Genomic DNA, 15,284 nt, shown 5'->3' with positions numbered 1-15,284 from the left:
CTGCTGCTGTGTGTAAAGGTTATTTCCTGAGAGGGGATATTAAAAAAACCATAATTAATGCTTTCAAATGTTTAGTTGCTGTTTTAGTTTGAATGAAAGAGCAAGATGGAACGGGTAGCTTATTTCTGTGTGGAGTGAGATGCCTGTGATTGTGCTGTAATCTTTTGTCGTTCTGCTCGACAAAAAGTATTGAGTGAGCTTTGAAAGCTCCTCCTCCCGAGGTGACTAAAAAGCATCTGGAGTCTCTCCTCACTTTCCCAGGAAATTGATGTGTTTAATGAATCTGTGCAGGAACTGCAGCCATGGCTATGCCCTCAGCATCCCCTTGCCCTGCCCAGGCTGCTCCTGGAAGGTGTCTCTGCTCTTCTGCCTCTTGTGGGAGGTGGAGGGGACTCCTTGGGGACGTGGGGATGCTCTGAGCTGCAGCTGCCGCCAGCTCTGGGTGTGTCCTGCCTGTGTTTGGTGTCTAGACTCCCAGTTTGAGTCTGCCTCCATACCAGGGCCAGTAAAGGACACAAATGGCTGGAAGGCGGGATGATTTACCCACCTTTATGTTTTGCTGTGCACTAAGAGATATAAATGTTGCCAGTGTTTTTTGTTCAGTGACAGTTCAAAATATGAGCTTGTTTTGCAGCTGGGCGCAGTAAAGTGGTGAGAGCTGAGGCAGTATTCTATAAATGATCTGTTTTATTCTGAAGAGAACTATTTACAAAAGAAGTAGAGCATTGGTTTTTACTAAAAATATGCCTTTATAGATTTTTATAATATGTATCTTATAAAAACCATACATTTATTTACATGACTGCTACATACAAAAATTACAGCACTGTGGTATATGTACATATCTATAGGTACATTCTTTCTGCTTGTCCCTGCTGTGTGCTTTTTCCCTCTCAATCCAAGGGAATCATTGCTGCAGCACCCAGACACTTCCTTTCTTGGCTTTTTGGTTCAAACAATCTTGCTTTTTATAGCTGAGTGGGGAGTAGAGAGTTGCCTGATGGAGAGGCATATCTGGAATTTACCATTCTAAGTAGGACAAGTGCATGTGGCCCTGCCTGCAGCCTCACTTCCTGCTCTCTGTGCAAAATGACTTTGTTGTCAGTAACCTTTTGATTTACTGTTCATCTCCCTGGCAAGTTGCTGATCCAAGTTTGTATGAAGATAAAGTGCTAGTGACTTGCCTTTCATTTACATTTGTTCCTTGTTTACAGTTGCTTCCCTTGCAGAGTTTAGGAAGGGAAGATTGATCCCTTTTCCCTCAGGCTGGCATAACAAACATTAGCCCCAACAGTCACCTGTTACCTGTGGGAAGGTCCTTTGTAGCCTTAATCTCAGCAGGCATTTCTTCTCTGTGCAGTGTTTGAACAGTGACTGTGCAGCACTACGGTTTTGTTTACCATTATCTCAAAAGCAAGGCTGAGGAGTGTGTTAGAGCTGCTGAGCCCACTCCTTAAATCTCCTCTGGAATCCTGAGTACCTGCTGGATTAATGTGCTTCCTCCATCTCATCCCCTGGAGCCGATGTTTCCTTTACACCATGTGTGTCCTGCAAGAGTCAAGTACCACAAGTGAAGTGTCTCCTAACCAGCACTGCAAGGCTGATTCCAGGCTCCTGCCATGACAGGATGGAGGTGAGTGTGTTAATAACAGCACAGGGTGAAGCAGTCGGGGCCTTTTTAAAACACAACGTGACAAATGGGTGTGAAGGACTGCACGGGTGAGGTTTTTCAAGACAGAAGACAAAACCTAGCTGCTGTGTTAAGGCAGTGTCTGTTCCTGTGGAGTAGCAGCTCAGCACAAGGAGGTCTCCTTTGGTGTGTTGTCCAGTTCATTACACCCAGTTCTCTTGTTTCTCTGGGTTTAGTAGTGCAACCAAGTCTTTAGGGTGAAGGGGCTTGTTTGAAGAAACCATACCCAACTGGCACCTTAGAACATGCTTTCCTCTTGCAATCTCTTCCATCACTCTTGTTAAATAAATAAAACTGCAATGGGATTAAGGATTCTCCTTAAATGAAGAGATGTGCTGTACCTACCCCTGCAACTGAATGAGTCACTTTCCTCAGCAGTGTCGCAGAAGGCACCTTTCATCATCTCAGTACTGCATCTTCATGGGATAACTTAAGGCCCTTGCCTTAGGATTACATCCATCTATCCATCCATCTATCCATCCAGTCATCCTCACTGGGGTAGAGTCCCACACAACTGCTGGGCATGTGGCTTCAGTAGAGTTGGTGGGATCTGGGAAATGTCAACTGACAGCAGAAGAAAGGTCTCTGAGGACCGAGATGTTCATGTGGCTCTCCTGTGAAAGAGCATCATCGTTTTCAGTGCTCACAGGTGTCACTGTGTCACAGGTGTCACTATGTCACAGGTGTCACTGGCATCCACGCAGCCACACCTCATTTTCAGGTATCAAAGGTTGGGGAAATGCATGTGGGTGTGACTGAGTCCTGGCAGCAGGAGATGCTGAGCTTGTGCCTCATGTCCCTGCCCTATCCAGAGTCACAGTACAGGCAGGATGGGTGGATGAGGACTGAGCATGTGGCACTGCACTGCAGCCCTTCCCCTAGCTTGAACAAGTGGCTACAAGTAGATACTCAACAGGTGAGCATTGCCTAGAAAGGAGAGGCCAAGGTTCACCTTCCTTCCCTGCCTGTGAGGCTCCTGATTCCTTTCCCCATATGCATCAAGCTTTATTGGTGGGGCTTTGCCCAAGTATTTCCTGAAGCAGGCTCTGCAATCCAGAGTTCATTGCTTTCCTGTAAATGGGTTTTACCACTCAGCTCTTTCCTATCATTGCCAATCTCAGAGCACTCTGCTCCTTGCAACCCAGAGCTTCCTTAGTGCAAGATGATTTCATACCAGTGTGGTGGTTTCATGCTAACAAGGAAATATGGGAATGCTCAAATATTTGTAGGCAGAAAGGATATTTGTACTGAGGTATGAATGTTTATCCCACAGGTAAGCTGAATCATACTAAACCCCAAGCCACCAGCCTCTTACCTGCTGCTTAGAAGGTGTCTGGTACCTCCTCTAGCAGAAAGCTTGTTCCTGTAAGTAGTGAGCAGAGGCAGCAGCTCCCTGTGGGATGGTGTGTTAGCACCGAAGTTGCAGATCAGGGCAGAGCTGAAGGTGCACCCAGCTCTGTCTGCTGTGGGACAGTGTAGGTGGTGGCCTCTTTAAAGCAGCAGGAAACAAACTGGGGCCTGTGGGCATCAAGAGCTGGGAGAATGTGTGAAAATAGCATGACAGCAGCAGGACATCTCTGAACTGAGCCTGGTGCTCCTCACTGGCTTATGATGGTAAACTGATAAAACTGAAGAGCTGTAAAGTGCCCATCCAGTGCAGACAGAAGGTCCCTACTTGAGTATTGCAGGATTTCCAGCACTGCTGTGTGTATACACCAAAAAAGCCACGTTCCTTCTTGTTGATCAAGTCGTACAAAGCAGGCTCTGGACATCTTTGATCAAAAGGACCTTTGGCTACCTGCTCACCAAAGGGCTGAGTAGCAACTGACCCACAGGCAGGGACAAATACTCCTTTCTGTCAGGCCATAGCCAATGTTACTGCATAGGGCAGAGTAACCAGAGCTTTGTAGACCCCTGATAGCCTTTGGCTTCAGTGAAGGCAGATGCCAGTGTGCTTTCTGAGGATCCAGTCTGCCAACCCAGTGTTAAAGACTGACTGACATCATTGGGAGTAGGCTTTCAGTGAATTATTAGTTAGGCTTTTGGGGAGTCTATCCAGTTAAAATGACAGTTTTCTTACTCTGTTTGGGAGATGTATATGGCTTTGGGGAGAGGTGTGTGACTTGCTGAAGCTCCCAAACTGCTTTTGGCCATTGGAGGAACAGCAGGTGCCCCAGGACTGAACATGCACAACTTTTATCCAGTCTGTAATCTGTTGTAGATGGTCAGTCTCTTGGGGAGAAATCTGTGTAGCTACAACCTGCAACTCTTACCTCCATAACAGGAGAGAGCAGGAGAGGACAGTGACACCACCTATCTGTGCCCTGCTCTGAGCCTGGATCCCAGCGAGGGTGAACAGCCACGTAGAGCTCCAGGGGAGATGGTGCCCAGGCAGGATCTGCAGCGAGGGCTCAGCTTCCACCATGGAGAAAGCTACATTTGTCAAAACATGGGAATGCTGGGGCCAGAGTGACTCCAGCCTCAGTGGGATGGATGAAGGATGTCACAGCTGCCAGATGGTACAAATGGCTCCCCTCTGTCCTCTTGCATTCAGCCCTCTTCTTCCCCCTGGGCTCGCTGTGACAGCAGTTCTCAATCCCCTGCACCGCTCTGTCTTGGGGCTGCTTATTTCCTTCTCCAGCATAAGAATGCGTTTAAGACAATCAGAGTATTCTTCACAGCAGAAACTGGACTGTGTCAAAGCGCCTAAAATATACCCTGAAGTTTACCACTTCACTCACAGAATAAGAAAAGTTTCTTTCTACTAGAATCACATTGTCAATTTGCAAATCTCCAATTCATGTAAACATTTGGTTCAGACCAGGTGCGGTGTAAATAGTGCAGAGTCTCAAGGGTTCACTCCTTTGCCCCCTTCTTTTGTACTCAGTGGATCAGACTTGGGTCCATCAGCAAGCTGGGCAGCTGCCCCACTCCCCATCTTGAAGCAGGAAGTGTTGGAGAGTTTTCTCTTTTCCAAATTAATTTTTCTTGAAGAAGGAGAAGAGACGGTTCCCTTCGGCCCCGACAGGCTCGTCCCCCTGCTGCTCCGGCCTGAAGGCGGGGGCGGGCCGGGCACTCCGCTTGGCGCCGGAGCCACTGGAGAAGGAATAAGCGAGCTGGCTCCATTCCTTCGGGTGTTTGTCCATCAGCTGCTGGTCAATGACCCTGTGCATGTCATCCTGCAGCAGAGGGAGAGCACGGGCCGTTAGTGGCAGCTGATGCTCCACGGGAGCTCGGGGGGCGCTGCAATGGGTGTGAGACGTGCGGCGATGAGATGGAGCAGGGATGGCGGGACAGGGATGGGTCTGTGTCCCCAGCCGACAGCGGGCTCAGCTGTGCCTGCTGCCGTGAGGCTTTTCAGGGAGTCAGGGAGATCAATCACACAGCTCTGAGGGATGAATCGCTCAGGTGGTCTCGCACAGGAGCTCTGTGCTGGCTTGGCACCCCTAAACTGTGTTTCTCTGCTGTCTGCAGCTTGCAGATATCCCCTCTGGGGCAGAAATAAATAACGAGAACAAATGCAGCTGAGAGCAAAGGCCAGAAGAAGGCCAGAGGTCTGTGCTGAGCAGGTGTGTGCACACCAAGGGGACAGGCAGGGGTGGCAGAGCTGCTGCATGGCCACTGTCACTGGGGCTCTTTGGGGAAGGTGCTGAGGGGCTGGGGCAGGGGTGGGCCCACCAGACCCCTCCTGGGCTTTGCACCAGACTCATCAAACAGAGCTGAGCTGGTCTCTTAGACCCCTTTCTTCCCCTGGAGCCAGCACAGCAGTGGGAGCTCTGACCGTCAGCTCAACATGAACTGTGGCTTTTCAGATGTACCAGGAACACTCTGATTCTGTCCATGTTTGCACCACAGTGACGCTGCTTTATACAACATAAGTACCCAGTTCTGTTGCCACTAATGATGTGCTAACATGTTCCTTGAAAACCTGGCTATAAATTTTACAGATTTTAAACTTTCAGATCCACTGTTTCTCCTAAAATTGCGTATTTAAGCTACAGCTTAGTGAAAATGTGTGTACACAACTAGCCCCACAGGAGGAATTAACTACTCTCAGCTTTGGTCCCTGATTAGAACTGAGACACTGTCTGGTGAGAACAATGAGACTCTGGATGGGCTGTAGTGGTGGAAGTGCTGTTCATTCAGCACCTGGTGAGGGGCAGCCCCAGGACTGAAGGGAAGGTGCTGCCATTGCCCAGCAGGTGCCCCAGCTGCTCTGGATTGAATCAAATCAGCCTGCTGGGATTGGAAACTTAATAATGGCTAATCTCTTGTTTCAGCATTTTCTGCAGGGAAAAGGATTGATAGCCATGACCTGGACTTGAATTTACTATGGGGATTTCCTCTGTAGGAGCAGGAGGGTGCAGAACTACACAGACTGGGGAAGCTTTGGGTCTTTTTAGAGCAGGGTTGGAGAGAGGAAAGGCAGAGGAAGAGTTGAAGAAGTTGAGGTATAACATCAGTATGAAATATCAGTGAGACAGGATTCCAGAGCTGAAGCTGCCACATGAAAATGTACAGCATTTGGATTTTGAAGGCACCTCTTCTGCTAAATGAAGTAGGTACCCAGGCTCCTGCATAGCAGATCTGTGTCCTTGATCAACCATACAACAAGGGATGAGAATGATTTATATGTATATATATATATATATATATATATATATATATATATACAAAAATATCATATATATATAAAAATACAGTATGCACTATTTAGAGTGCACTGCATTGGGTCCCTGTCTGTCAGATGTGTGAGTCAGAGAGCAAAGCACTTGGATGGGGAGGTTTTTTGCTTGAGTCCTATTTTATAGCCTGTATGATTATGTCCTTAGAGAACACTGTAATCTTGTTGACAGCCCTTGGTGAAATGCAGACTAGAAGTGTGCAAGAGCAAAATGCTACCAGATTAAAGCACCCAATTATGCCCAGCTAAAGCAGAGACATTTATCCTATTTTATCAGAAATTTTATGCAAATCCCTTTGCAAAATAGTCCCCAAAATACATAAATCACCTGACTTGTTTTGTGCCTCTGTGGCTGAGCTGTTGTTGAGGGGACATGAGGTGGCTGGAAATTATTTTGCTGCTGTGTAGTAATACCTCAGGTCAGTATGCTGCAGACAATTTACTACCATGAAGTGGGCCTGAACTTCAGCTCAGAGAGCTGATGGGAGCAGGTCTGGGGTTGCTGTGTTACTGCAACAGGATCTGCTCTTAACCCCTAAGCTGGGTTTATTCTAGCACTAGCCAGGCCTCACATTATCCCACCCATCCAGACTGAGCTATACAGACAGCTTCTATGCAGAGCATTGAGTGTCACTCACTGGACAATGAGGCTGAGGAGTAAAATCCCAGTTTTGTCTTTCAATAAGCTTTCCAGATAGTAAATATGTGGATAGAGAGGGTTAATATATGTGCACCTCAGCCGGGCTTTCCCCTGGTGCCCTGGTAAAGCCTTACCATGAGGTGCAGGATGCTGGTGCTGGGATGGGGGGTGTGGGCAGAATACTGGTGGGTGATGGAGACCCCCACTGGCCCCTCTTGCCAGATGATGGTGAGGGCAGAGAAAGATGTGGGTGATGGTGGCAGCAGATGGAGAGGGGATGGGGGGGTGTGGGGAGCTCACCTCAAAGGCAGGAGGGGTGTACGACTAAAGCTGTTGGTACAGGAACTGAGAAAGGCCACTAGATCAGAAACCAAAGGAGCCAGATAGTAAAAAGCCCTGAGGAAGCAAACTGTAAGCAGGAAAAAGAAAAGACAGAAGGAAAAAAAAAAAAAAAAAGAGAGAGAGAGAGAAACGAAAACACAGTGGAGTTGAAACAGGAGCAAGGTTGTACGGGAAAGGTTTCTACTGGTCAGGCTGGTTGTTAGTAGAGCTGGGGTCTTGCATGGTCTGCAACAAATGGCACAGACCTTTTCCCTTGAGCCTGCTTTATTTTCTGTTGAGTAGCCCTCCCTTAGTGCTGGTTCTGGGAGGAGGCAGCTTTGTCTGCTCTCAAGGGCTCTCTACCTTCACACGGGTTTTCCCCACTGACCCCAAGCGGAGCATCTCCAGGGCAGCTGTGGAACTGCCATGACTTTGGTTTTTTACCTTGGTGAAGACTTGGAATTTTAGCTTCTCCTTCTTGATGGATCTTCAGAATTGATGAGAACAGTGCAGCAACAATCAGCACAACCTCGTTCTCCCACCTTTGTGCTCCATCATGGAAATGCACAGACATGGTGTGCCTGCCTAGGGACACCTCCTGCACAGACCCCTCCCCACCCCGGGGCAGAGCAACGTGTACACTTCCCACTCTGCCAGGAGGCACAGTCTGCTTCTCCATTTTAAAGGAGTGTTCAGAGCTGTAGGATTAACAGCTCACAGCCCAAAGGCTCAGGGCAGGGAGGGGCAGCTCCCCCCTGTGCCCCACGACATCGCTGGCTCCTGCAGAGCCAAAACCCAGCACCCCAAACACCCAACCCATGGGTGCTGAGGTGGAGAACAGGACACAGCCACAGGGAGGGGGGACAGCCCCCCAGAGGTGGCCCTGGGGTGATGAGTCCTGCAGCCCCTGCCCTGCTGGGTGCTCACCTGCCAGGCCTCCAGCTGCTGCGAGAGGTTCACCTTCTGCTGGATGGCATCCAGGAGTTGGCTGTTGAGGGACATCATGTCGATCTTGCACTTGGTCAGCTCCACCTCCACCGCGTTCTTCCTGCGGGGACAGAAATCAGGGACTGGCATCTTTTCCTTTTTAAATGAAGAGCTAAACATATCTAAACAAGACTACAATTTGTCTTTCACTGGCAAGTCCCCATATCCTAAGGTGTTCATCTCTGTTGTATTCTGGAAAAACTGTTAATCTGAAGAGTTTGGTAGAACTTTTGACATCTTACTTTAAAACCAGCAGATTTCTGTTAAGCACATTTTGAAGAATACTGAAAGAAAATCAGATACACTGCTGTGTAAGATAATAGTGTGCCTAGATAATGTACAAGATCTGCCAATAAAATGGAGATCTGCAACAAGGCAGAATCTATATACAGACATTTTTTTCTCTTTTCTTCTGTTTATATGCATAGAGAACAAATGGTATGTGCTAAAAATCAAATGGCCTGTGTCTGATCACTTGATCAATAAATTGCAATACAAAACAAACAAATTAAAAAAACAAAGGGTACAATTTGCTTTCACTTGGGACTTGGACTGGAAACAGAAATGAAAGAAGAGAGCTTATCACAGCAAATACTTCTAAAGAATGACAGACTGTTAAAATTATTTGAATTAAGTGTTAGACTTTAGGGAAAGCTCCCAATTTCAGTGGAGTTGTCCCAGCCCTTGGGAACACCTCTGCTGCATTTCTTTCCAGACATTTGGTGGCCAGTGGGTGTCATGCCATGGATGAGGTTACCCAGAGAACCCCAAGTGCTCAGTGACTGAGATGTTCCAGCTGCTCCTTGCTTGTGGAAAGGAATTGTCCCTTAGGATGGAGCAATTTCCTAAGCTGCCCAAGCTGGGAAATGCTGCTCACCATGCTGGGAGAACACAGGTGAGCACAAAGCTTAAGTTTTCAATTAACTGCTGTGTGATAGGAAAGTGAAACATGACTTGCTGGGAACCATCTTTCCTTGCAAATGTTTTCAAGAGAAATAATTGTATCTTATTAACTGTAGCTAATTCCTTGTCTCCTAATAGCTCCCTTGTGCTCCCCTGCAGAAGAGCAATTTGAGAATTTGAGTTTGTATTCTAGGTACTGGTTACTTAACACTTCCTCTGAAAGGATCCTATTTTCCTATTGCTTCCTATGTTGCCAAACTTCAGCTTTGAGCAAAAATTTTCCACACCAGATGTCTGCCTCGGGCAGTGATTTTATTTCTGTTCAGAGTTAGGGATTTCTGGGGGGGGATGGGTTTAACAAAAGCAACTTAACCCTTGGGGTGTGAGGTGGGAAGAAAATCACGAGCCTCCTCAGGCATCAGCCAGCCCACTCGGTCTGGGAGTGATGTTTTCACTCCAGTGACAGGATGCTCTTGTCTGCTTTCACTTGCTGCCACTTTCTGCTCCTTAAACCCCCTCACCCGTGCCCTGTTCCCGGGGCTCCTGCACTGCAGCACGCCCCGGATATCAGAGCTTTGCCCAGCAGGGTCAGAGCGGGCTGGAGCAGCTGTGCCCTTCCACTCCCGCCTGCGTTCGGGCACCTGAAGCAGATTTGTTGCTCTGACGCTTCTCTGCTGCTGGTTGGATGTTTCCGGGGGATCGATGGCAGCGGCAGGGTTGCCATAGCCACGGCAGAGCCAGCAACCCACAGGCACGGGAATGTCAGAGCTGCCTCCCTGCGCCCGGCACACAGCTGGGATGCTCCTGCTCCTTGCCGACAGATGGAGGTGTTACAGAGGCCAGCGATGGGGATTTGGTAGCCAGCTAGCCCAGCAAGGGCAGCGCGGGCGATCGAGCCACTAATAAAAAGGGATGGTGCAGGCCGATTTAGCTCTGCACCTTCAGAGGTGCAACCCTCTCCTGCTCCTCCTCTTGTCCAGGGCTCTTCCCTAAGAAGCTGCACTAGTGGTGTCCTGGCCCACCTGCTTGTTGAAGGGATTATCAAATGAATCCTTTCTAGCAGAGAACAGAGGGGTAAAAGTGTCTGTCCCTCTCCTCTGGGCAAGGAGTGCTCAGGGCATTTTGGCAAGGCCAAGAACAGAGCTGGGGAAGGGGGATTTGGGGTATGGGGGAGCAAAACTGCACAGATCTGCAAGGAGGATGTGCAAAATAAAGAGCCAAACCAGCAGGGGAATCCCAAAAGGAGAACCAGAGAATTACATGGCTGGAGATGCAAAAAAGACCTTGGAACCTAAAAGGAGAGGGAGTGAGCAGAGGAGTGGTTTAGGGAAGAAGCCCAGGCAGACTGTAATGGGGATGGTCAGGAAAGCAGTGCTGTGTGTCTGGAATAGCAAAGGAATTAAAATGTGACAAATAGGGCAGACCTAGTGTTTCCACTTGGCTCCCTAAAGTCCTCTCCTTCTTGCTGTGACTCACACCAGCACCAGGGATGGCACAAACACGGTTCACAGAATGCTCCTAAATGCCCCTAGTCCAGCTGTGGGGCAGCTCTGCCTTTAGCATCTCCTGCCCTGCTCCTGGCAGCATTTCCAAAGCCAAGACATCACTGTGTCACAGCTGCTGAGGAGAGGAGCAGAAAGCCACTCCAGAGGCATCTCCTGGCACGGCAGTACACATGTGCCGGCCCAGGCTGGCTGTGGCTGCCGGTGGCACTCACTTGGCGATGGCCTCGTCGCGGTCCCTGATGGCCTGCAGGAGCCGTTCGCTCGCCTCCTTGTCCTCTGCGGCGCCGCGCAGCCGGTCCCGCTCCTCCTTCAGCGTCGTCATCTCCACGCTCAGCAGCGTCACCTGCGGGCAGAGGGAGGCTGTCAAACCCAGCGCTGCTCAGGAAAATGCACAGGCGTTAGGGGGGAAGCCACATGGGCCAACCTGCAGGTTGAGAGGTCTCCTGTCGTAGAAAAAGCTGTGTCTGCTGTGTGGGGCTGGTAGTGCTGGTGCCACCCTCCATGAAATCCCAGCCCTGGGATGCTGATCTGAGCAAGATGTGTCACCAGGATGGCCTCAGTGACATGCAAAATGCTGTGCAGGGCAGGACCCACCCGTGACTTTGCTCTCACTATGGCATCAGGGCTAAAATGTTGCCCCTCTCCAAGCAGTTTGCACACATCCTCTGAGTCTGCCTGTTATAATTCTGATCTTTCCAGGGTTAAATTATTGCCAACATAATTTACCAGCAAATAGCATTTTTGAAGGCACCATTACATCTCCTGGAGTAATATGAAGCTGCAGACAAATGATGTGAAAATTCTCTTTCATGCCATGAGAGGTGTTACTGGCACATCTTACAATTTTAATTAGACTTTAAAATATGTCTGGAGTCTTAAATAGTCTGAGAAATGATCTATCGTTTTGGTCCTGTGCAGAGCGAGTTAATAGGGTGTGAAATCATGCAAGGATTGCATTAGCACAGCTTCATAATATTTCATACACATTTAATTTCTTTGTCTAGAGCACACACATGCTCTGTTACACTACTCCATCACCTGGAAACCCTTCCAGCGTTTGACCCACCTCCTGCCTCTAAATGCAGCTCAGTAGAGCTTGAATCTTCAAAGAAATCTTTAAATAGAGGGCAGACAGTCAAAAAGGGCTCATCACATCCAGGGCGTGGGAGGATCTGCTGTTAGGTAGGCAGGGCTGGGCTGGGGGGAGGAGGGTGTGAGTGCACCCTTGTCTGTGCAGAGACTCCCCACGGGACTGGGGAGCTGTGCTGGGGCTGCCAGGGAACCAGGGAGCTGTGCCATGGCTGCCAGGAAATTGGGGAGCTGTGCCCTCCCTCAGCCCTGCATGAGGAGCACCTCAGAGCAATGATGTGACAGACAGCAGTGGTGATGGAGTGATGTCAAAGGTGCTGAGCACTTCTACAGAAATCCCAGGGGACAGAGGATCCAGAGGCCCAAAATGTGGGGTCTGGGGATAGGTTTGGATTTTAATTGGTTCTGTCTATGCTTCAGGTAAGAATGGGAGGAAACAAACAGGCAGAAGGTGTGAAATACATTCTCAGTGTACAGAGAAGGGGGTGACTCCTGTCTCCATCTTCTCAGCATGCTCTTTGGCAGGAGCAATGGATGTGTGTGATGCCACAGGATCCTAAAAGCCATTTAGAAGCAGCTCCCCTTTGATTGTATCAATACCAGTGCCAGAACAGAGGGATGAGGAGGCAGCAGAGCACTGCTTCCCCCGGGTGGACCAGATTTCCACATGCATCAATTTTCTGTAGCACTGAACAGAAGACGATGATGCCTCTTCAACAGAGAGTGAAAATAATTATTAACCTGGAGCACGTGTGAGGCTGGATAACAGGCAAAAGCTGTGGGAAATGTGTACTTGCTGTGGCAGGCTAGAGCTATGGCCCATCTTTCTCCACATCACAGAGGTGTGAGAAGAAAACAGAACTGAAGTTCTCCCTTTGCTTACTAAATATTCAGAGCTTTGGTAGTTGGAGACCCGTAAAAGCAGACCCAGGGTTCCAGACTTGCAATCCTGGAACTGGATCTGGTCTTCTGGTCCCTCCTGGCTAGAGAGTTTGGGGAGATCAGACAAGGCTAAAATCTGTGAGTAAGTCTCTAAAGATCTCTGTCAGCACTGCCAGGCTGCAGAGATTGAGTCCTTGTCTCCTCCATCTCAGGTGTGTTTAAGGGCAAGGGGGGCCTGTGAGTGGTGCACAGGACTGCAGCAGCACAGCCAGGGCTCATGTCTCACTGGGGGCAGAAGTCTGGACCTTCAGCAGTGTCTTGTGGTGGCCACACTGCTGAGAGGAGCAGTCCTAGGGAAAGGATGGGCTCCAGGTCCCCTCCCACACTCTGCCCTGACCAGCTGCTGTGGAAGCAGGACATTTCCCACCCTCACACATGTGCAACCACCACTGCCAGGGTATTTAATGATGCTCTCTCTCTTTTCTCTTTGGTTCCATGGTGGGAGCTCCCACAGCCCTACACAAGGCTGTCAGACCCCAGGTTGTGCTGACTCTCTGAACAGGGGTGTTTTCCTATTTATTCTCCAATGGGTGATACAGCACTGCTGGGAAGACCAGCCAAGGACATTAATCCCATTCCCTGCTCCAGTGCAGTTGCTCCTGCTTCTGCTGCAGCCCCCAGGTCCCCTCCAGCACGTGGATTCTTGTACCCATCCAAAGCACCTCATTGGTTGCCTGTGTCCATTTCCTGCTGTTGGCATAGGGCCTCAGATGATACTGTGCTGGGTGTGGATGCAATGGGATTCTGTGCTTTGGTGTGGGGTTGGTGTTGGGACCATTCGTCCCTGTTGAGGTTGCCTCAGCTGGTCCCTGCCTGGTGCCAGCCTAGCCACAACTAGGATTCTCTGGGAGTGCTTTTCTGAGGGTTTTGTGATGCTGTTGTGGAAGAGGTCAAGCCCTGCTCCGTGCACAGCTAAGCAGCACTGTTATATCCATGGAATGGGTGCACATACTCCTCACAAGGGCTCAGTGCAGCAATTCAGGTCACCCTGGATACCTTTGGGTCTCCAATACCCCATATCAACAGCCTTGTACTTTGAGGTCTTCTGCTGAGAAGAATTTAAGGAAGAGAGATTGGCTAAAAAGCAGATTGGGAGAAAGACTTAAAGGAAGTTTGGCTGCTTGAGATGATGCTTCGGATGGGCCCCAGACAATTTGTCAGAAACTTTCATCCTAAATACTTAAATCCTCTGCACTTGGTTTAATAAATCTCCCTCATCCAACCATTCTGGCCTAAATCCTCCTGGGTTATTTATCATGTTGGTCTCTTTGATGGAAGGCATGTTTTGGAGGATGAATACTGCTGTTACAAGACCACATGTAAAGTGTGGGAGCTGCTAACCTGGCTGTGCAGTCGCTGCAGCTCCTCCAAACTCTGCCTCAGTTTCCCCCGTTCTCCCTCCATTAATTCCCTCAGGGCTCGCGAATCCTCACTTGTTCTCCTGATCTGTTCCTCTAAGGTGTCGTCGTCGCTTCGCCGAGAGCTCTGAGAGTGGGAGAGAAATCTCTTGCTCAGATTTCACTTTAAAAAAGGCAATTGTATTAATTTGGTACCAGTTTGGTATGAGGGTGCTGAACAAGGAAAAAGAAAATGTAAATGTGACTTTGGTAGAGTTTTTTGTTCCCATATACCTCCACAGTGCTCAACCAAGGGTAGTGCTTCCACACATGATGCAAAGAGCATGCAGACCTTGGCATAAACCAAATTTCCAGAGACCTACTGCCCATTTGATAGCCTATGTGGCTACAGTCTCTGTTTGTGGACCTTTTACAGGACTCTCTAATTTTATTTAACAAAACAACTTCATCTCTATGCTCAGCCTATGAGTACTTAAATGAAGAGGGTGAGTACTCCCTCACAGCCCCTGCAGGGGCTGCACTGTTTTCCTCACCACAGCATCCCAAGTAAGTCTTAATGACAATGCAACCAGCTTTGCATTGTAGGGAAAGGGAAGAGGCCTGATTTGAGCCACAACAAAAAGTGATAATGTAATGCAATTCTGCACTACTGTGGATGCTGACTGGTCCCTCCATGTCACCCCCTCCTGCCCAGCAGCCTGGGGACCACATCCTACAGACATCATCTTGCGCCAGCAAAACCTTTCACCTGCCACAGATTTGAGTTTGGCAGCTCCTGCCAAGATATTTCTACCAATGATAATTCACAGGGACAGAACCTCCCATCATAAGCAGGGGCTATGATGATTTGTGATACTATTGCTAATAAAGCAAGGTTAGGAAAATCCCAAAGGAAATAACCGAAGTGTGATGTGTAAGGCAATCTGCAATATTTCCATGTTGAAACTCTAACTTAAATGAAAATCTCAAAGTAAGCCTACTTTTATTAATTTTCACAACGACTCCCAGGCCAAGGACAGTTGTATGGGTTGGAAACTTTAGGTGGCCTGAGCACTGCAGGCTGAAATCCCACGTGCTTGGCTCTTGGCTGACCATTTGAGACACAAGGAGTGGGCTATGCTCTGTCACTGCCGATCTCTGTGAGCCATAAAGGTTTTTTGGGAGA

The 15,284-nt window shown here is 48.9% G+C and overlaps 1 protein-coding gene across 1 annotated transcript in view; it reads right to left on the bottom strand.

Annotated features, from left to right (window-relative positions):
* Positions 1-674: 674 nt before the first annotated feature.
* Positions 675-15,284, bottom strand: part of BICDL1 (BICD family like cargo adaptor 1) — a 49,255-nt gene continuing 34,645 nt past the window's right edge. Inside the window, exons 7-10 of the mRNA XM_056504603.1 lie at positions 14,103-14,246; positions 10,943-11,073; positions 8,263-8,383; positions 675-4,869 (exon numbers count right to left, since the gene is read on the bottom strand). Of these exons, the coding sequence (XP_056360578.1) occupies positions 4,669-4,869; positions 8,263-8,383; positions 10,943-11,073; positions 14,103-14,246 (597 nt within the window). The 3' untranslated portion in view covers positions 675-4,668. The remainder of the gene's footprint in view (positions 4,870-8,262; positions 8,384-10,942; positions 11,074-14,102; positions 14,247-15,284) is intronic.

Source organism: Oenanthe melanoleuca, chromosome 15, assembly GCF_029582105.1.
Source record: "Oenanthe melanoleuca isolate GR-GAL-2019-014 chromosome 15, OMel1.0, whole genome shotgun sequence".
Lineage (NCBI taxonomy): Eukaryota > Metazoa > Chordata > Aves > Passeriformes > Muscicapidae > Oenanthe > Oenanthe melanoleuca.
Note: the sequence above shows the minus strand (reverse complement) of the source record. Positions and strands in the feature narration are given on the sequence as shown.